This window comes from Balaenoptera musculus, chromosome 9 (genome assembly GCF_009873245.2).
Source record: "Balaenoptera musculus isolate JJ_BM4_2016_0621 chromosome 9, mBalMus1.pri.v3, whole genome shotgun sequence".
Taxonomy (NCBI): domain Eukaryota; kingdom Metazoa; phylum Chordata; class Mammalia; order Artiodactyla; family Balaenopteridae; genus Balaenoptera; species Balaenoptera musculus.
This window is the reverse complement of record NC_045793.1, coordinates 86,174,142-86,197,176: the sequence shown is the minus strand read 5'-3', so window position 1 is coordinate 86,197,176 and position 23,035 is coordinate 86,174,142. Positions and strand designations below refer to the sequence as shown.

Sequence of the window (23,035 nt, the reverse complement as noted above, 5' to 3'; positions counted from 1 at the left end):
TTAATTATGAATAAGATTATTTAAAAAAATCTATTTTATAAATATAAATTTTGGCACTATATTAGTAAGTATAAGAAAATTGCAAATCCATACCTTGCACAAACACACTTTATATCTAATACTTTTTTATATATGTGACATGACAGATGATAAATTAAAGGGATAACAAGTCTTTCCCTTGTTCAAGGGTAATTGCCTTCACAATGTCACTTGTGAAGATGCTTTCTCCAAACTGTCAGACTGGGTGGTAAGGATGGGGGGATAAATACATGGGCATTATGTAGCTATGGTTATTCTGTGGACTGTATTCATTGACGCCATTAACTAAATCACATGACACAACCTCTATTCACAGAGCTTAAAGTATAGCAAGATTTCAAAGGATAGATTATATCTAATATTAATTAACAAAAATTTTGCAATGTCACACAATCATATTCATGACTATAACACCTTCTAAGATTTAAATCACTCACTATATTGCCATTAATATTGTATAAGTGAAACCAGAAATTGAAGAAGTTGAATGGATTCCTTGATATGTCAAAATTAAAACTAATAAATTGGATACAAGAATCATGTCCTTTCCATTTTATATCATAATCTTGTCTCCCTGAAGATAACTACAATCATTACATACACACACACACACACACACACACACACACACCTGAACATATATATGTGAAATAAATATACATTTGAACACAGGGATATAATATATATTCAGCTACATCTAGAAGAGCTGATGCACCTATAACAAACGTAAAAGACTAACCTGGTGTTACTACTACTCCATTTCCATTGACCACAGGCCTCTCTTCCTCTTCCTCCTCCGGAGGCTCTATGCTTGCTTTCTCCATGTTGCTCACTGATTTATTCCTTTTTCGTTTTCCTTCAGTGCTTGGAGTGGCTCCAGGAAGTATCTGATCTGTTACATTTAGTAACAATGGTGCTGGTTCTGCTGGAGGCTTTGGGGTACCGTAGTAATTGTCTGCAAATGATACAAAACATATGAAGTTAAATATTTCTCCCACTGGTGTGCATGATTTGTAAAGAATGGAAATTTTATTAACAAATGTGTATCCTAGTTTATCCATATATATGTATTTTATATATACATACATATATATCATTTTATATCCTTTTATGTTTGTATATAGGTGTTTATTTGTTGCTTCTATTGTATGGGGCTTTCATGCTTAAACAAAGATACAGATCTATCTTCATTTCACCTTAGTGCCAAATCAAAATATAGTCTTAGCTGTTAGTTTCATGACACATAGCAGTTTCAAATTAATCAAAAATTTTTTATAACAAGCCTTGATTATAATCTTTTTAAAAATAATTATGTCTGAATAGGAGTATGGGTAATGTAGTTTTTAAGCAAATCTTATAACATTCTGGAAAGGCAAAGCACATTGTGCTTTTCTCCAGCTTTCAAAGGGCTCTGGCTGTTGTCCTTGATGTGCACAACGTCCTGCTTAGAGCTGCGTCTCCATGCCAGTTCAGTGGTTCCCATGACTGCTGACGGTGGGCCGCCTGCTTGAATCATTCTTCAGATTACCACAGCTCTTTTTCCCACAGCTCCATGATCTGAGCTACAGGATCATTTGTTTCCCCCATCAGTCCGTGAGACTTCTAAAAGAGGAGACTAATTCCTATTTATCTCTGTCATAAGAGCCTGGCAAACAGTAACATGGGATATATGCTTACTCTGTGAACATCCTTATATATTCAAAGCAAATTACTTTTATGAAAAAAATAGTTTAAATTTTTGACTGGTAAACGGCACACTGGTGTTTTTTAAAAATCAATGTTACGCTCTTAGCATCAACTTCAAACCCATATTGGTGTTTTCAGTTAATTGAATAATTTATGCACATATTTGCTCACTCATTCATTAAAATCTTTATTTAGTACTGACTGTGCACCCAAGCACTCCAGTATACGTCTGAGAGAAAATGATGACTATAATACGATCCTTGTCTTCCAGATGCTCAACGGTTTAGTGTGGAAGACAGGCACATTTGACATTAAGCAGATAAGCATTAAAACAGGAAATAGGATTAAGCACTCAATCAAGGAGGCATAGAGGGGGAACCACATCTCATTATCTGCAGAGGCCACTGAAGGCAACTGGGAAAACAGTGTGCTGTGAAAGAAACCAACCCTTAAGTAGAAGTTATGGGGTCTAGATTTGGATTTTCTATATAACTACAATTCAAGCAAGTTATTTACTCAGTAAGGCTCAATTTCTTCATCTATAAATTGGAATGGCAATACTTGTTACAATCACCTGCGTTCTGGGTTGCAAACAACCAAAACATACTCTAGTTAAATTAAAGATGATAAGGATATGCTGAAAAGGTATGAGATGGCTAGTTGAGGGAAGAGGCTGGAAACCCTTGGGGAAAATGGGCGGAAACAAAGGAGTCCAGTGTGGACACCCAAGCTGCGTCTGCTGGCCATGGACTCTGAAAGCCTAGCAGGTTCCACTACCACAGGCCATAGAATCACAATACTTCTTATCTAATAAACATAATGTACAACTAGTAAATAGTCCTGCATGTCTCGATAAATAATATAATTTTAAGTAGTGTTCTGAGATCTTCAGTGCTTTTTTTTTTAATTGGAGTAAAATTGCTTTACAATGTTGTGTTACTTTCTGCTGTACAATGAAGTGAATCAGCTATATGTACACCTATATCCCCTCCCTCTTGGACCTCCCTCCCACCCCACCCCCATCCCACCCATCTAGGTCGTCACAGAGCACCAAGGTGAGCTCCCTGTGCTATATGGCAGGTTCCCACTAGCTGTCTGTTTTACACATGGTAGTGTATTTATGTCAAACCTAATCTCCCAACTCGTCCCACCCTCCCCTTCTCCCCCGTGTCCATATGTCCGTTCTCTATGCCTACATCTCTATTCCTGCCCTACAAATAGGTTCATCTGTGCCATTTTTCTACATTCCACATTTATGCATTAATATACGATATTTGTTTTTCTCCTTCTGGATTAACTTCACTCTGTGTGACAGACTCTAAGTCCATCCACATCTCTACAAATGACCCAATTTCTTTCCTTTTTATGGCTGAGTAATATTCCACTGTATATATGTACCACATCTTCTTTATCCATTCATCTATCATTGGACATTTCCGTTGTTTCCATGTCCTGGCTATTGTAAATAGTGCTGCAATGAACATTGGAGTACATGTGTCATTTTGAATTATGGTTTTCTCAGGGTATATGCCCACGAGTGGGATTGCGGGGTCATATGGCAGTTCTATTTTTAGTTTTTTAAGGAACCTCCATACTGTTCTCTATAGTGGCTGTATCAATTTACATTCCCACTAACAGTCCAAGAGAGGGTGTGGAGAAAAGGGAACCCTCTTCAGTGCTTTTAAGTATATGTAGTACTAAGAAAAATGAATCACACTTCAGTGCCTTTTTTTTTTTCTCCAATTTGTCTTTTAGGGTTTAAATCTCCCTGAGGTAGAAAAATAACCTTTTCCTAATTAGAAATAAATGCATAGCTCAGGCTAAAAATAAATATTAAGTAACAGGTCTGGTTGAATTTACATTCCTAAATAATTACTCCTATTGAATGTGATGTGATTATAAATTATATAGCAATATTCTATTTCTACAATTTATGAAATTAATAGTTTAGACTAAATTTTAGATGTAAAAGAGTACAAATCATTAGTTAAGACATTAAGATTATCTTTATTAGCAATAATAATAGCAATTTAAAAGAGGCACAGAAATAACCCATGTAGTTACTATACTTGAGAAATATAATTCATGAAGAATAGGCTTTTACCTTAAACCAAATGCATAGAACAAAGAAACCAGAAATAACTAAAAGAAGTTGAAAAATCAGCCAGATGGTCAGGTAGCTAAGTCACTGAAATGATGTCCTGATGTTTAAATACATACAAATCAATATACTAAGGATAAAATGTGCCTTTTAGGTAACATACCAGCATGTTTTCAAAAAACAAACATCAAAACTATTTAAAAATATAATTTGGAAAAATTGTCCCATTAAGAATGAAGTGCCTCTATGCATAGTGCCAGGATTTAGAGAATCTAAAATCCAAAATACCTCAACAATATGGTATATGTTTAACAGCACAGATCATGGTGAGATAAACCTGACTTTGAATCCTGTCTCCCCTAACCTGGCTGCCTCTTTATATCCTTGAATTGATTTAATTAAAGTGGGACTGTGGGGCTGTAAGATGACTACAGTCACAAAAGTACAGTCACAACTACAACTACTACTATTATTATGACTATCATCACCATAATTTAGTGAGCTGGACACTGTAAAGGGCATTTTACTTCTGAGCGCTTGTATCTGATGGGGATTAGAATGAAGTCATTCTGCCTCTGCAGTTAAAAGAAAATGGAGGCTCTAAAACTATTTTCCAATATTATACATGAAGCAGGTGGAAAACCTATATCCATTTGACTTAGGAACCTCATTTCTTTTCAAAATACTATATTACCTCTCAAGAGAAAAAAAAAAAAAAAAAGTACGATGCAGTTTGCAACCTGCTGGGAATTGATGCAGTCCTCTAGGACTTCATTCAAAGCCACAACCGATGAGCAGAAAAATAACACTTTCAAGAGAAAGGCAATGCTTGCTACCAAATGATGAAGCAGGGACATTTTAGGGGATTTTTTCCCTCCTCTCTTCCAAAACTAAGTGGGTGTGTGTGTATGTGTGTGTTTGGGGAGATGGGGTAGGGATTATAGGCTTTCCTAGCCCACTTTTTACTGACTATACTTGTATTTGTAAAGAGTGGTGTATTCATTAGCACTTTCATGTAAGTTTAATACAAAATTTCAGTAACTTAGTTGTTGAATATGATGACAAAATGGAAATGATACATAACATTGTTCACTTAATTCTATCACAATTAGGATAATCTATAAATTAACATAGTTTAATTTTGAATCAATGCTTGGAAAATAAAAGAGACAATTATTTGAGAAACCTGATTTAACTTGATTTATTCTTCAGCTTTTTAAGTACTTAAAAGAATGGCTATCTTTTTCATAAAGATATAGTTATGAAAGAGTGAAACAGGGTGAATGTAGTCATTTCTTACATTATAAATATGAAAAAGCTTTCCAGAAATTTGAATAAAAAGAATAGTTTAGGGCTTCCCTGGTGGCACAGTGGTTAAGAATCCGCCTGCCAATGCAGGGGACACGGGTTCGAGCCCTGGTCCTGGAAGATCCCACATGCCGCAGAGCAACTAAGCCTGTGCGCCACAACTACTGAGCCTGCGCTCTAGAGCCCGCGAGCCACAACTACTGAGCCCGTGTACCACAACTACTGAAACCCGCGCGCCTAGAGCCCGTGCTCCGCAACAAGAGAAGCCACCGCAGTAAGAAGCCCGTGCACCACAACGAAGAGTAGCCCCCGCTCGCCACAACTAGAGAAAGCCTGCGCGTAGCAACGAAGACCCAGCGCAGCCAAAAATAAATAAATAAAATAAATAAATTTATAAAAAAAAAAAAAAGAATAGTTTATAAAAATGTCAATTATTGGTTTCATAATAATTAAAACATTTACTAAATGACCATTTACACTGAACACTTATATTAATTTCCTGCAAGGGGAGAGAGACTAAAACAGACTACATTGTTATGAGCTAACCTCCCTAGAAAATACTTGGAAAATCTAATCCATTACCCACTTTTACGCAGACCTTTCCTAAGTCATCCAGAAGAGATGAAAAGAGCTTTTTTTTTGAAAAGAGCTTTTTAAAATAACTTTTTGTGTACTATACTTGAAGGCTATCACAGAATTACTCCTTTGCTTTCTCTATGCTTGTTAGACCAAATAATCTTTTCAAAAAGTCTTAGTGGGCTTCCCTGGTGGCGCAGTGGTTGAGAATCTGCCTGCCAATGCAGGGGACGCGGGTTCGAGCCCTGGTCTGGGAAGATCCCACATGCCGCGGAGCAACTAGGCCCGTGAGCCACAATTACTGAGCCTGCGCGTCTGGAGCCTGTGCTCCGCAACAGGAGAGGCCGCGATAGTGAGAGGCCCGCGCACCGCGATGAAGAGTGGCCCCCACTTGCCACAACTAGAGAAAGCCCTCGCACAGAAACGAAGACCCAACACAGCCATAAATAAATAAATAAATAAATAAAGACTTTCTCTCTATTCAAAAAAAAAAAAAGTCTTAGTCTAAGTTTTCTAAACAATGCTTTTGTCTTTCTTCTGATCCTTCCCAGCTTTTTTTTCCCCACACTGATTTTAATGGTGAGGCCAAGGGGAAAAAAGGAAGAGAAAACAATTTCAATAAATTACAAACTGTTCCCTTTTTTTATCCTTAGTCCTTATTGAAGGGTAATAGATACCAAAATAGTATTTGCTGAGATGCACCATATTCTTTATGTTTGTAAGTTATGATATTATGACAAGAAGTAGGAAAGACACTAAAAACTAATTTTAGGTATGAGGAAATGTGAAAGTGCTAGTAACAAGCTGAAATACTTTGAAATGCTTTTACTTATTTCCAACACCTTTTCCCTTTAAACTAGAGCAGTTTTCATGATAGAAACATGTGATTTGTTATTTAGTTCATTTGGCTTTTTAAGTAGTAGACCCAGATGTTGACTCTGTTGTTTCAGTCCTTTGGGTGTATAATAATAACATGTGTAGGTTTTACATCAAATAATCATACATCATTCCACATGGCACCCAAGTGCAGATGGATTTTAGAAAGGTACTATTCTTGTCTTCAAGATACCTCACAGATTAAGGTCTTGACCCCCATTCCTCCCCCAATATTCTCAGTGCTTTTATTGCCATTTTGGTAACCAGAAAGAATCAATTTTGGATAATGATTTAGTGGAAGATAGATGACTGCCTACAGGTACTTTGGGACATGCATACAACACAGCCCATCACCGAGAGCCCCAGACAGCTTGAGAATATGTCCTTGTGTTGGAAAAAATGTGTGGCAAAATTTGAGAGGTTGAAAATCTCATCATTTGTTTTTTACAGTTTTATAAATGGAGCAAATAGTTTGATACTTGGCCTCCTAATGGCACCTGCATAAACTGACTCTGACATTAAATGGAGAGGAGAGATTTGGAGTTCCAGGTCCATGCATAATTAATTTATGTTAGAAAACCTGACAGATCATAAGTAAATAATTATTTTTATCACATCAGAGATTTAGATCTGTATTAATAGAAACAGATAAAGCATGAGAGAATTCTAAATTCAAATTTTAAGACCTGTTAACATACTACACAAGAGAGAGTAATGACTGAAAATTAGTACCAAAAACCATCATAAGACAGCCTTGCCATGGCAAGAATCACAGTCATATGGCTGCAGAGTTAGTAAATTAGAAATTCTGTAAATACAAAGCAAAGTTAGTAAATGTAACCTCGAAAAATATTCTACTTTTCTAAAATTACACTTCAGACCAGAAAATAAGACTCAAAGTCCCACTGTAGAATGCTTTCGTCAACTGATTTTTGAAGTTATTTTTGTAAGCAGCTCTGATACTTAAATTTGATCTGCCCCTAAAAGGTATCATTTCCTCATCATGTCATATATAGTTAGTAGCTTGAAACCAAAGTGCAAAAAAACTCTGACCTCAAAAGATGATGTATTTTCCTTTTGTGGTGAAAAGCTTTCATCTCACATGTGACGGAAATAGAAAAAAACATTCCAATGGTATTTTGTCACTGATACCTGTGCTAAACAGTAAATTGCTGAATTCTTTGAAAATTCAATGTTAAATGTAACTTTCAAAATGTGGACAATTGTGCACACAATGTGAAAATTTATGTTTTTTCACATGCAAAAGTGAATTATTCTGCAACAACCCCTACCTAAGAATTTCAAGTTTATTTTAAATTAATGAATGCTGGTTTAATAATATGATCCCCATGCTTTCTGAATTTCACTGTCTTCAGTTGTTCATTAGTACTCTCCAGAAATCATGTAGATGGTTTAACCTAACATTTTCTGAAACTTGTTTTCAAGTTCTCATTGAGTTTCTTGTGTTTCTGACCGAATTTTCATTTATACATGTTAGCCAGTGTTGACAGACACAGGACAAATCTTTGCTAAATGGAACTATCTACAGACTGGTCAGGGTAGGTGGTTTCGTTGTTTAAAGGAAACTAGATACCCTTTCCTTTAGTGACTCTTCCCTCAGGCATTATTCAGAAGAGTTCAGAACATTTCCCACCTGTGCTGAATAAAATATGTAAAGAAATCATGCAAAGAAATCCTCAAGAGAACAGAAGGAAGTTACATATGATTTTTCAATGTCAAATATATATCTGCTTTCAAAGTAAAGCATTTGAACATTTATAATTATAGAAACATTAAAAAAACCTACAAGCCCAATTCACAAGCATATCACATTTAAATAATGTTAAATTCCTTAGAGCAGCTCTGTCATAAAAATGTAATATCAGCCACAAATACAAGCCACATATGCCATTTAAAATTTTCTAGTTAGCAACACTAAAAAGGGAAAAAGAAAGGTGAAAATTATTGTAATAATATACGTGACTTTACCCAACATATACAGAATATTATCATTTCAATATAATATAAAAGTTATGAATGCAATATTTTTTACTTTTTTTCTTACTAAGTCTTCATAACCCAGTGTATAGTTTACACTTAAAGCGCACTTTAATTCAGACAAGCCCCATTTCGAGTGCTGAAAAGCCATATGTGCCTAGTGACTACTATGCTGGACAGCACAGCCTTAGACTTTTATCAAATAACATTTTAGGTTACCATATACCACCTGGCTCATTTTTCTCACAAACGATAAAGTGAAAATCTTACTTTAGATGACTGAGAAAACTGAGTAAACACCAAAATACAATGACAACTTCCGGTGACATTGTATCAATGATATTTCTTTTGTTTAACTGCTTTGCTGCACTGAATACATGTAAGATATTATTAAGCACCCAACAGATGTACATTTCATAACAGTGCTCTTCCACCCTGCTTCCTAATCCTCCATTTTATCACTGTACCTTGTCTTAACCTGAAAAATCCACTTCTGACTTTATTATCAGGCTATAAGTTAGAAGGTGAAAAAAAGAACAAATGTTTCAAGCAAATAATATACATATGGACTCGTGTGAGGAACCTATCTTATGTTCAAGAATAGGACTGAAGAGCCCTTTTTAGTTAGTCACAACCCATAGAGAGAGCACTTGTTGACTCACGGTGATAGTGTAAAAACAGAGAGATTATTCATACGTGTTTTCCTCCCTCTCGATACGTCTGGTAACACACTCTGATTTCGATCATCCATAGTGCTTAGAACCCAGTGCCTCATACTTCTCTCATTAGACTCCTCTTTCATACCTCATGCTGATAATAATTCCAATTTTCTTTTTCTTCTATGTAGTATATATGTCCCATTTCTAATTTTCTTCAGTTCTTGCTAAGTGACTGGATCACCACTCTGATAAACTAATTTAAACTTGATGCCAACACCTAAAATTGGCTTAATATATCTTACAAATTAACAGCTTTTAAATCTAATCCAAAAAGTTGATCATGAAATTCGGTCAATTCATTGGGGGAACATATGTTTTAGAAGAACTTATTTTTTGGTGTTCTCAAATCACAATAGGGATATTTTCTTGGGTAGTCAGGGCACCTGGTGAGATACCTGTGATGATCCTTGGGGAACCTAAGCAAAGGTCAATGCAAAGATTTTTGGAAAACAGCACTGAGAAAAAAAAATAATTTGTATTATAATTCCAGTTAGTACCAAATTTACATGTCTACCTTTTTGAATGGAAACCATTTGCAACTGTGTTATTAATGCGACTAGTTGTTTAAGTTTTAAAGTGTCAAGTGAGCTCAGTCCTTAAGAGACAGTCCCTTCATGGCTCAGTAAATAAGAAAGTGGAGGTGAAATTTTGACGAATTTTTAAATGGGCATTTGTGCAAAGCTCAGTGGATTCCTGTGATAGTCATCTTGATTAAATTTACTTCTTCAAAAATTGATAAAGGAAATTGAACCATTCAAGGACAGTATTATTTTTCTCACACAGCATTTATGGCTTGTCATATAACTTCCTTCTCTCAATGGTGCTATTAACTGTGATACTATAAAGTTACTAAGAAATTAGGAGACCTCTAAGGCTTTCTTTTGTCACTGTCTTGCAAGTACAATATCTAGCGAAATTCTGATTAATCTTAATTTGATTATTGGTTAATGACTAAAGAAATTTGCCAAATATCTAATTCTTAGTTGCTAATAGAAGTCAGAAAAATTTTACTTCTACTTGGAAAATATGTTTGCTGGATTTTTCCGAGCATGCATAGGAAAGAGTCCAGCAAATATTCAGAGGATCTGGGTCCTAATCAAGGTTCTACCACTAACTTCCTAAAAGACCTTGGATTAGGCATTAAACTCCTCTGAATTTTAGTTTCCTCATTTCTGAAATGACAGAATTGGGTCATAGTTCTAAAGTACTTACCTCCAAAATTCTGCAAATTTGTAAAGGATGTAATGACAACAGGTTATATTTCCTTGCCATCGTATCAGAAAGTCTTGAATCGACAATGAGTAGAGAATGACAATAAATTGTAGCCAACAAGTTAAATTACTTGAGAGCCTGGACTCATTTGCTTTCTTGACACAAATGTGGAGAACTGTCATGTTACTCTCTCTTTATATTTCTTTGCACATTCCCTTCTGGGTAAATGGCTGTGGTTACAGAGTACTTCTATTTTTGTTCCAAGCCTTTCATTTGCATCCATCCCTGTTGGTGAATTAGAAAGCCCCTAAGTAGATCCCTCATAGGATGTGAACTCTAATTACTTTGTGGAAGGCCATATATGAAGTACTTCAACTTTATATTTTAGTCCATGAGATATTTTAAAAATTTATGACTTTTAAGAGTCAACATCTTCTTTGTGACCTGTGAGACATAAATATAAATCCTAGATGTTAGAGTATAGTTAAAGTTGGCAGCGGTGTAGAAGTAGAACCAATTTATGAGCCAGGAAAACAATGAACAACCCAAAAGGTTAAACAAAATAAGAGTTTTTGGTATTTAACTCTAAGGCTTTGTCTGTGTAACTGTAACAAGTCTTTAATAATGCATTTTTTTTTTTTTCTGAATCAATGTACTAACCACCTATGAAAATCAACCTGTGACAAAGACAATTCTGTCAGCACTACTGGCAGTTTATATTTAAAAGTCCAGAAACCAACCGTTAAATCTTTTAAGATGTATTTTTTATTGAGGTACACCTCCCACAATCCTCAAATTTTTACATTATAATTTTGCCTTTCACACTATCTTTCTCATTGTGTAGTAAATTTGAAAGTATCAGAAACAGAAGTTTATTGTAGAAAGATTGTTGCATTAATGAAGGAAAAGTAGAGGGAGAAATGTGTGGAAAAAAGATCAGAAAAGAAATGGCAAGTAAGAAGAAAAATAAAGAGCAGGAGGAAAAGGAGAAGAAAGAATTGGAGGAAAAGGTTGAAAAAGGAAGATGAGAAGGAGTAGGACGGGGATGGGGATGAGGAGGACTGGGGTGTGCCTTTTCATGATGTTCTAACATTACTCCTGAGTGACCTTCTGGCCCAAAGCCACGCATATGTGCTCATCTGTCATCACCTAATAGCCGATAACGTACTAAGCTACACTGTCCAATATGGCAGCCACTTGTTACAACTGGCTGTTGAGGACTTGAAATGTGGCTGCTTTGAATTGAGAAGCTGTATAAGTGTAAAATCCACACTAGATTTTGAAGAAGATACAAAAAAGTAAAGCGCCCCAGTTATTATTTTTATGTTGATTACATGTCAAAATGATAACGTTTAGATTGCATAACGTTTCAATTCTTCTTCTAGTTCTTGTGAGAAAAAGTAAAACTCAATACCTAGTCAGTGACTGGTAGCAGATAATGGCATCCATAACTGATAAGAGTTGGTGAAGGTGAGGGTAAGAGTCAATCCAAAGGTCCAGGACAATAATAGACACTTGATGGGCAAGAGGCTCAGCCAGGAAAAGGTTTCAAGGGTCACCAGGGGGGTTGAGACTCTCATAAGCTGACCTAGCTAATTATTCTGTCATTTATTTAGCTAATATTTACTGAGAGCCTACTATGTGCCAGGCATAAATTATCTCAACAATGATGAAAAAACAAGCAAGTCCTCTTTGAGCTTACCTTCTACTGAGGAGACAGATATTAGTCAAATAATCACACAAATACTAAATTACAAATTGACAATGACTATAAAGGTCAAGTAGTGGTGTTCTGAGAACTCTGAGAAGAGTTCAAGTTAGGCATGTTAAGGAAAAAAAAATGGCATATGATTAAAAACCCAGTTCCCTCCCCTCCATCTGGGCCAAAATATTTCTGGGTCAATACAGATTTTTAAGAAATGCATGTGGCTTTTCTAACAATAAGAAATAAAATTTCTTTATTGTTTCTGAAACTTGTCCCAAGGACTTCTCTGAAGGTTAAATAGCTGAGCTAGATGGAAGTTGATATATATGTGAATATGTGCGTGTTTATGTGTGTGTTCTTCCCCCAAACAAACCTAGTTGCTTATAAAAGCTAATTGTAAAATTTCTGCTAACTAGTTAGCCAGATCAGTTTCCCCTTTCTCAATTTAACTCTCGACATAGTCTATGTTGTAAAATACTTCTGACATTCCAATAACTCAAGGGCTATGTGGTTTGAAATTTAAAGTTCGGTTTTTGATGATACAAAACTAACTGAAGGTATATTTGATGGCAGGTTTAATGTAATGATTAAACTTCTCTCCCCACACTCCCTTGGTACTACACTAATATGGCCTTTCTTTCCAGACTGATAACCAGTGTGGACTACTCATTTATTGCTTCTGACAGTGGGGACAGGGGTGGAGTCAGTGAAAGGCCAGCTTCCCATGGCACGGATGTCTAAATTGAGATTAGAAAGATGAGTAGAATCTAGTAAAGGTTCAAGACATACAAGAAAAGCATTCCAGGCTGAAGGAATACATTTGCAAAAGCCCTGGCTCTAGAGGAAGAACAGTTCCTTAGAAGAACTAAAAAGGAGAACAATGTGCTTGGTGCCAGCAACAAGGGGAGCCCTGAGGTTAGAGATCACATAGAGCCTAAAGGTTTTGTTAAAGTTTTGGGTTAATTTTCAAAAAGTGAAGGGAAGGTTTTAAAAGACATTCAGATTTGTTTTTTCAAGTAGATTGCCAGGCTGCAGCATGTAGAATGAATTGGAAGCTGCAAGAGGGAAAATCTTGAGGTCAATGAGGGGTTTATGGCAGGGGTGCAATGATGGCGACTTGGGCTATTGGGAGGTGATAGATGTGGGGGCAATGATGATAATCAGTTAGGGTTCAAAGGACAAAACCAAAGAAACAAAATAATGTTTAGGTAGGAACTAGTATTAGCAACTTGCCTAAAGAACTGTTAGTCTTTTCATGATGACCTCCCCTTCTTTCTCTTGGAAATAAGAAATTTTGGACAGAACCTCTAAATTTGCCCCGATACTCAGGATTTCTTTATGTGCTGTGGATTGGCATGACCGTGCTGCAGTATGGACTTTTTTTCTTGAAACATTAGAGAATTCTTTAAGTCTTAATTTCCTTCACAAATATTCAGGTGCTGATTGGTGCCCCTATCAGAGTTTGTTTATACCTCTTGCTACAGCTTTTACATTTTATTGTAATTATTTACTTAATGCCTGCATAACACTAAGTTTTTGCTTCTCAACAGGTGCCATTTATCAGTTAGCTTTGTTTTCCCAGCATCTAGAATAACACTGGCACATGGTCAATACTGAGTAAGTGAATTCTTCCACTGATGGGACACTCACACCCTGTAAAGAAGGATGCAACCCTGGTCACTATTTCTTGACTTGGAATTTTGATAGAAATGGAAATTTCCAGGCCCCACTCCCCATCTCCTAATCAGAAGCTCTGGGCTTGGGTCACTTTAAGTCATTCTGATACACATTAATATCTGAGAACCACTGCTTTGGAGGACTGCCTCAACGGGAGGGAGACCAATAGGATGAGATTTATTTTAAAAGGCCAGCATAAGAGAGATTCAAGTAGCCTATTTCAGGATCTCTTATCATTCTTTCTTCTAAGTAGTCTCTATAAAAAGCTGCAAGACAACATAGGTGTTTGTTAGTATTAAAATTCTGATATGCAAACCTATCTATGTTAGGGGTCAGCAAAATTGTTTTGTAAAGAGGCAAAGAATAAATATTTTAGGCTTTTTTAGGCATATGGTTTCTGGCATAACTACTCAATTTTGCTGTTGTAGTGTGCAAGCAGCTACAGATAGTACATAAGTGAATGGGTATGGCTGTGCTCCAATAAAACATTATTTATGGATACTAAAATTTCAATATCATATGCTTTTCATGTGACACAAATATTATTATTTTGATTTCTTATATGATTTAAAACAAAAGCCATTCTTACTTTGTGAGCTGTACCAAAGTAGGTGTTGAAGTGGATTTGGCCCACAGGATGTAGATTGCCATCTCCCTGGTCTATGCAATAATCAGTTACCAACACACAATTTTCCAAGCATAGATATTGACTCATTAATTGAGCATTTAATATGTGCCCAGCAAATAAGCAATACAGATAAAGCACTTGTCCTCAGGGAACTTAAGAGTCCAGAGGAGAAAATCTATTAAAAATTAACCAAATAAATGAGATAAATAAAGGACATGCTAGAGTACTTAAGAGAGGTCAATAGAGAAACCTACTTTAGGTAGGGTGGGCAAGAAAGATCTGTCTGAGAAGGTACTGTTTAAACTGAGATCAGAAGGATGAGAATGTGCCTATTGTATAAACAGCCAGGAGAAGAGGGTTACAGGTTGAAGAATAACAAGAATAAAGTTGATGGGATAGGAAGAGCTTCATGTAATAATAAGTGTGGAGGAGAGGGGCAGGATTCAACTGGAAAGACAGAGAGGAAGCAGATCCTACAGGGCCTTGTCAGTCAAGCCAAGGGATTTGGAAAGGTTTTACAGAGGGGAAACATATGATTTTATTTAAGGTTCTAAAAGGTTATTCATCCTTGTTGCTATGTGGAAATAGAGTTGGAGGGGAACAAGAGACATGGGAGATGGTTTGGAGATGGATGAAAGGGGTGTTTGTGTGTGTGTGTGTATTACCATCAGACATCGGATATCATTAAAACTGAAATACTCATGCAGAAAACTCAGTAAAACAAAATAATTTCCCAAGCCCAAATTGATAATCCTAAAATTGCAGACTCTAAGAACACATTCAACACTAGAGAATCTGAGCAGTTTTTGGAGGTCAGTGGGATAGGATTTGATCTAAATATAGAACAAAATCTTCTAGGAAGAGGATAGAAAGCATCATTTAACATTTTTCATTAGCTAAAGAATGATATTGTTTATGTGAATATAGACAAGAAAAGGAACTCTGAAAAGGTAGGTAGGCCTCATGAATGAATAAGCTTTGATAGCTTACTGTGCACCACAGCGAAGAGCTATTCAATCCAGCTCAATAATGACATTTTTTTCTATTACCAGAGGCATTTATGTAATAACACAATCCTATTAGTAGATCCGTCTAAATTGATATCAAAAGGACAATTAAAACTGGCACTCAGGCTACAACTACTACTCAGTGTGGTAGGTTGGAATGTATTGAACGTCATTTTTCAAAAAGGTATACTGTTAGTAACGGAGCATAAATGTTAATTAGAGTAATGACTTCCTTCAGCAATTTCCTTTTTATGAGGCCATTTGGATCAGGTTCTCTCCTCCATATAAAAGGGCAAATCCTTATTAATTTAGATGATTACCTCATAGGAATAAATACTAAGGGAAAACAATACCACGGGCCCAGCTTACCATTTCTCCCCCATTACTCCACATCTCTGATATGGTGATAACAAGATGAGAACACGCAACATTTTTCTTCTACGGTGGTTCACATGTCCCTACTAATCTTCCCCAACAACCTTCTTGTTCCCAGAAAAGAAAGCTAAATTCATATTTGGAAGTTCCATTAAAAAAAGTGACTATTGATGAAGAATATGGACCAGGGGCATTTTAGTTCGTGTCTTTATTTAGAAATACTGGGAATCCACTGCCAGTAACTAAGGTAGATAATTGTCCATGTAAATTTTATACGAATCAATTGAAGCACTGCTTAGAAAACAGAAAAAGTAACCCAAAGCAAATCCTTACACCATTCTCTTACATTCATGTCACGAGAAACCAATAGCCTAAGTGTGACTGTGAGTTTCAAGAAACGATCTCTGTGCTTTGGGCTGGAGGCAGCATGCTGAAATTCCTGAATTACACCTCTTCCAACAGGAGGCTTTGATGGCTCCAGGGCCTTGAATGGAATATCAAACTTCTCACCCAAAGGTCATTGGCTCCAATTTGGCCTAAACTGGTAGTGACTAAAAGTTATTATTGATAGACAGCTGTTCAGCTGTTCAACATAATGAATTGGTGGTCTCAGTGTAATTTCTAAAAGACTGTGTCAGGAACTTGTGATTACCTCATGCTCCAAGGTGGATAGTTTTAGACAGGAGTCAAGACATTGACTGAAAGGAGATATTCCACCACCTTCTAGCCTTTACAAATGGTCTTTTTAGATGGGAACAGCCAAAAGTTTTAGGACAAATGGCAAGAAGTTCATTACCTGATAGTTTCTCATTTTTAAGGTAAGGCTACATTGGTATCTAACAGCAATCTCTCCAAATATCTATGTTTATGTTTAAATAAGATATCACAGATTTTAATGAGAAATGCGAAGGAGAAGATTTTATTAAAATAACTTAGACTCTTGCTACTCAAAGTGTGATCTGAAGACCGACAGCATCAGCATCATCCGAGAGCTCATTAGAATTGCAAACTCTCAAGCTCACTCCAGATATATTGACTCAGAATCTGCATTTTAACAAGATCTTCAGGTAATCCAGATGCACAATAAAGTTTGAGGAGTGCAATGTGTCTTGAGGACACATTGTACAGCTGCTCACTGAACACAAAGTGTACTCTATAAATGTATATTGATGACACAAATAAAGACCTGACTACTGTTTCTGTATGTTAATTTCATAATCTTGTATCCCAGCTGTTTGTATTACTTACGTTGCCACTTAAAAAATTGCCTGCCTATTTATTGTCTTAGCATCCCTCTTAGAATTTAGGCTCCTAGAGGTCAGGGATCCAACCTGGCATTCCAGTTGAGTCCAATCTAGGTTATATCAATTGAATAATGGAAATTGAAATTATAAGTCTTCATCATTTTATGTTAAATTAAGTCATATTAAGTAATCTTATTCTCAAGCAATAGTAGTTTAAACAGACTGTGTTTACCTGAGAGACCTGAAGAGCTATTACGATGCCCTGGATCATTAACTAGCAGTAAATTGCTAAACCACTATTTAATGACATTGATAGCAAAGTATTAATACATGATGAGAGTATTTTGTTCACTCTGTTAAACTAGTAACAAACACAAAATAAAACACTCAGACCAATTTTTAAAAGGGCCTTGTGTAGAACATATTGTTATTTACTACATTTCATTAAATTTAGTCAACACAAGACTGATTAACTGGGATATATTTAAAATTTGGGTTATTATTTTATTTGTATGAATGTTTACAGTAACTGTCTCCCAAAGAAAAAATGTAAAATGCATTAACTTTATGGTATTAATACATCATTCAACCTCAAGTTGAGCTGCTCCCTAGAATCTGAGGCTTCTATTCTAAAAATAAACCCCCAAATTTTAATAATGTATTGAACATTTTCTCCAACACACATTTTACTGCCCTATTCAAATTATTCAGATAAAAAAATTTGGATACCCAAGGTTTTCATAAGAGGCTCTCAAGTCGGTGAGATCTGTTAGCTGGGCAAGTTCCCTTAATTCTCTAAGCCCATATTTCAACATTTGATTGTTTGTATTTTAAGAAAATGGTAAAATCAACTTCGTGCAACTATTCTGAGCATTTAATGAGATGAACATTAACAAGTTTTTTGGCATATAATAAGTACTTCATGGTTGTTTGCTACTAATTTCTATTAATACTTCTACTAATATTACTTCTCTTAATACTATTTCTATTACTTTTAGTACTATGACAACAACAACTACTACTACTACAACTACAACCACTTCCGGTACAATATTTACTTTGAGATCACTGGGTTGCATACCAGATTTTATAATAATTGAACATACAAGAACCACTCTTACACAGTTCACCAGGTAATATCAAAACATAAAGCTCTGAATTAAAGAAAAACTTAAAGATATATAAGCCTGCAGGTATAATTACATTTTCTATTAATGCTAAAGATTTGCAATTATGGCTTAATGCGATCTTGGCCTTTCTTTAGGCTTAGAAAATTAAACATTTGATTATGCTTGGTTAGGAATATTGCCAACAGCTGTTGCCCCCTACACCCTTTCCCTTAACAGAAAAGAATGATCCATTATCATACCAGTTGTTGCAGGGCCTCATCTCTCTCCTTCTACCTAGAAGCAGTATAACCTAGAATAAAAGCAGGACCCATGGACTCAGACAAACATAGGTTCAAATCTGGGCTCTGCCACATGGTAGCTGTGTAACCCTGAACATGTTGTAACATCTATAAAACAGGAATAATGAATAATAGTACCTTCCACGTAGCATTGTTGTGAAGATAGAAAATTAGATGTTGCATGCTTTTGCATAGCACTCAACATTGTGCAGTGGTCATGGTTAAATAACTCATAAATGCTATTATTATTGCCTAGACTTGAAGTATTTAAAAAAGGCAGAGTTTCTGCCCAGGGGTCTCACTCACTTAATTTTATGCTCAATAGAGGACACCTTTCAAAGGCCTGACTTTAGGAACTGGTGAACCCAGACTGCCCAACCTTTTGGGCTTCTTTTTTTCTCACCTCTAGGATTGGGTTCTCTGGAGAATCCTGACTCATACAATGCTTTTAACATGCCTTAGTTCATGGTAACCAACTGACTTGTCAATCCTTTCTCTAGCTTATTGATTTTGCCTTTGGAGTTAGAAAGGGTCTTGAATGACGATGTAGTCCAAACTCTCATTCCACGTACTCCAGTTAGGTCTGCTTTTCCAGTGTTCATTCAGCCTCTGTTTCTAGCACTTCCAATGTTTTACTTTCACTGTATAATTAAGCAACCTGTTCTGTTCCTGGATAGCTCTTAATTATGAGACACTTCTTCCTTCTGCTGAACAGATATCTTTGTTCCCTGTTACATAAAACTAATAATACTGATTTTGGTTTTGGGAGCAGAATAGAATAAGCTCAAAGGTTATTCCACATGATGGATCTTCAGATACTTCAAGACTGCTGTCATATCTTTATTCTTAAATGTAATGTTGAACAGAACTAGACAAGGGGCTGGAGATATTGTCTTACCAATACTGAAGACAGTGGGGCTATTACTTTCTACTTTGATTTGGATATTATCCAATTATTAAATAAAATTTGAATGACTATCTGGGGTTAGGTAGAAAGAATTCACCTTTGGTCCAATTTCTAAGATGAGATTGCTAAGAAAACCCTGGTGGTTTTTAAAACTTATGTGTTTTACCTTCCATGAATCTTTTAAACCTCAGTTAATTGAAGAAAAAGGTTTCTCCTCTCATTTTCTATAAATAGATGGCTAATAACTTTAAAATTCTTCTATTAGCATCTTGTCCTACAAAAGTAGGCTTCCTCTTTTTAGAGGCCTGGTTTGACAAAACTCCTGGACTTTGATGAAGAGAAAAGCTGACAGATGAAAGCTATCCTGGAACTATCAGTTAGCTCTTGTTCCTAGAATTGGCCTGGCACTCACAGCTAGGCCTCAGTGTTCTCCTGTCAAACATCAACAGTTTCACAGAACACCAACTTCAGACAAGACCATTCTGGGACTATGATGGAACAATCGAAAAACAAGACCACCCTCTGCTGTGTCTTTCTTAATGACAGCATTAGCCTTGCTTCATCCTTCCACCTTCTAGATAAGAATTATTTAGATGCCCAACCAGAAAATCATCTCTGCTTCCTCACAGCATTCAATCCAGAGAAAAGTGCCACTTCCTTGAGCCCTCCTTAAATTTGCCTAATGCAAAGCCAGTTCCAAAATCTTCCTCTTGAGATGTCCCGCATTTCCCCACAGTGTGCGCTCTCCCTCCCTGCAATGAGTCAATAAACCCACTTTGTTCAACTACAGGTGTGTTCCTGGTGATCTTGGCTGAAAGACACTGACGTCTTGTTACTGAGGTGACACATAAAATAAAAAGAACACTCACTGGAATTTTACCAAATGTAAACCTTACTATAAATTTCTTATGGCCTCTAAATCACAATTGTAATAAATCTAGACACAATGATGCCAATTTGGACATTAAATCCGTTAGTAAGGGCCCATTTCCATGTTTGTCATCATGAACTAAAAATCATTTTCTGATGGGAATATTGATCTTGCCTTCTCTAGAGTTTTACTCTTGACTTCCTTGCGAGCAGAACTTAGATGACCTTTTGTTCAGGCACCTGAGTTTTCATAAGAGAATCAATCCTATCTTCCATCAGCTGATAAAGCATTTAATGCTCCACTTGACTGGCAATAGGGCGCTAGTACATCAGATACACCTCAGAAAGGATGATCCTGGACTTAGGGCTGCTCAATACATTTCAAAAGCTCAACCAAGAAAAACAATAGTTGTGAAGGGTTACCAGGAAGATACACAGTCCATATATTCTTCTAGATACTCTAAAATCTACCCCTGGAATGAGTTGGACCAGTAGAAAACTGTTAATACCTAGATCTCATGACATTGACTCCCCAGATAAGAGTTTTACCCAGTTGTGTTTTTGTACCTTTCTATTGGAATATTGAAAACACACTCTTTAAAATTTTCTAGACTAATGCATACCAAGATTACTTTTTTTTTTTAAAGTAGTCACATTGCATAAGCTTGTAGATCATGAAAACTTCTAAGTCTCTTCCACAAGATCTGTTGTCAAGCCAGATGTCTTGCTTTTGCATTACTTTACAGGATCTAATGCTTGCTTAGTTAGTTAAAATGTTCCTCTTTGTACCTACTTTGCATCTGAATTATATTTCCAGCATGGATAATCTGAGAGCCACATACATAAGTAATATTCCTACTGCACGTCTACCTCCAAAGGAGACTATTATGAGTAGACCATCCTGACAAAGAACCTTCCAGGCTTTCATGAGACACTTAAAGGGTAACTGCCCATCTAACTACTGAGCTTGAAGTGAATTATATGAAAGTTTAAAATACATTCCAAAAAGCCAAATAGGAGTGGTTTTTGGAGATTCACCAGTTTGCACTGTCAATGAAATAAAAGGCCTATTTGCTTTGACCACTTTGATTTGGCAATCTGAGTTGAAGAAAAACAAACCTAAAAAGTATAAAGAAAGAAGCCATAGATTTTTAGATAAACATTTTTCTTTTAACTCTGAAATACATCACATAAAAACATATAGGCCAGCATGACAGTAAAAGCAACCTTTATAAGAAGCTGTAAAGATTAAAATGAGACACTACAAAGGCACTGTGTGGTGTTCTGGTTGACAGAAAGGGTGTCTGTGGCTGCCATATTGTAACTGCTTATTTTAAAAACTATACGTCTATGATTCATCCCAGCTAACAATGAGGCAGGCATAGACACTTGTGTTTGAAACACTACAGAAGGTGGGAGTACATCAGGATTGATCCAGCCAGAGTTCCCTGAGCCAGTGTGGAACATGAAGCCAAAATCTACTGGCAAGAGCAAGACTCAAATGCTGGGCATGGCAAATACAAGCAACAAATCTGAAGGCTCAGAAGCAAGTTCAAAGGCAGGGTCTAAAATCGAGTAAAGTGGCAGAGCAAGCACAAGTTGCCCACAAAAGAGTGGTGAGCTCTGGGTAATTTCTGTGAATAGCAGTGGGTATTTGTGGTTGGCTTGTAAGAATTATGGTTAGTATGGTGTGTAGGAGGGTAAGATGGTCTTAAAAACTAAAAGAGGTAAAGGAGGAAAATTCACAAGTTGGCTATAAAATTGACTTTAAATGTAACAAATGCCAAAATGCATTCCAGAACTCAGGTTTGGCCTTTCATAAAAGGGTGACAACTCAGGCTTTTTAAGGTAGCAAAATTTTGTACATACCCATCTATTAACAATCAGTCTTGCAATGATGATATACTTTGACTACATAAACATTTTTCATTGCTTTATTTTAATGATCACAGCACAGTTAATCATTTTAGAGTTTTCCATACTACTATCCACACTATCCTAATTTTTTTCATAAATGGGAGAAATATGTTTACTGTGAACTATGTAAAATGTTTACGTTCACCTTGGAAACGCAACTGGGTTTCCTGTCAGAAGTGACTTCAACAGGAAAGTCAGTTAAGGTAAATGTAACTATCCTTCAAATAAATAAATAATTTGGAGATCTCTGTCATAACATATAACTAGTGGAAGGTAAACTTGTACTCATAGAAACAAAATAATACCTTCTTTCTTTAAAACTCTGTCTCTAACAAATCAGACTGAACAATCCAAACATAAGTTAGATTATCTCATTATAGCTGACTATTAAGCCCCTACAATGTTCTAGACACTGTCCTGTATGTTATACACATTGATTAAGACACTCAACAGCTCCATGACACAGGCATTTCTACAGACAAGTAAACCAAAGCTCAGAGAGTTAATTATTTTGCCTCAAATCACACAGCTACCATGTGGCAGAGATAGGATTCGGATCTTGAAGAAATCTGAAGCTTTTATTTCATCTACTCTGACACATTGCTTCCTACTCTGTGTATCTGACCTACATCAGGAAAAAGAAAGGCAGTGGGCCCGAGGGGCAGTGGAGGATATTTCCACAGGAAGAAGAGGTATGGTTCCAAGGCTCAATATGAGTCTGACATCAGCCCTGCAGTGGTGTTTCTACAAGGTCATGACTACTTAGTAAAATCTGTTGGTTA

The 23,035-nt window shown here is 36.2% G+C and overlaps 1 protein-coding gene across 9 annotated transcripts in view; it reads right to left on the bottom strand.

Annotated features, from left to right (window-relative positions):
- The window catches only part of MAGI2 (membrane associated guanylate kinase, WW and PDZ domain containing 2), a 1,338,650-nt gene that overhangs the window by 498,713 nt on the left and 816,902 nt on the right, over nucleotides 1–23,035 (bottom strand). For all 9 annotated transcript variants that reach the window (XM_036863218.1, XM_036863220.1, XM_036863221.1 and 6 more), the window contains exon 4: nucleotides 779–994. In XM_036863218.1, the coding sequence (XP_036719113.1) occupies nucleotides 779–994 (216 nt within the window). The remainder of the gene's footprint in view (nucleotides 1–778; nucleotides 995–23,035) is intronic.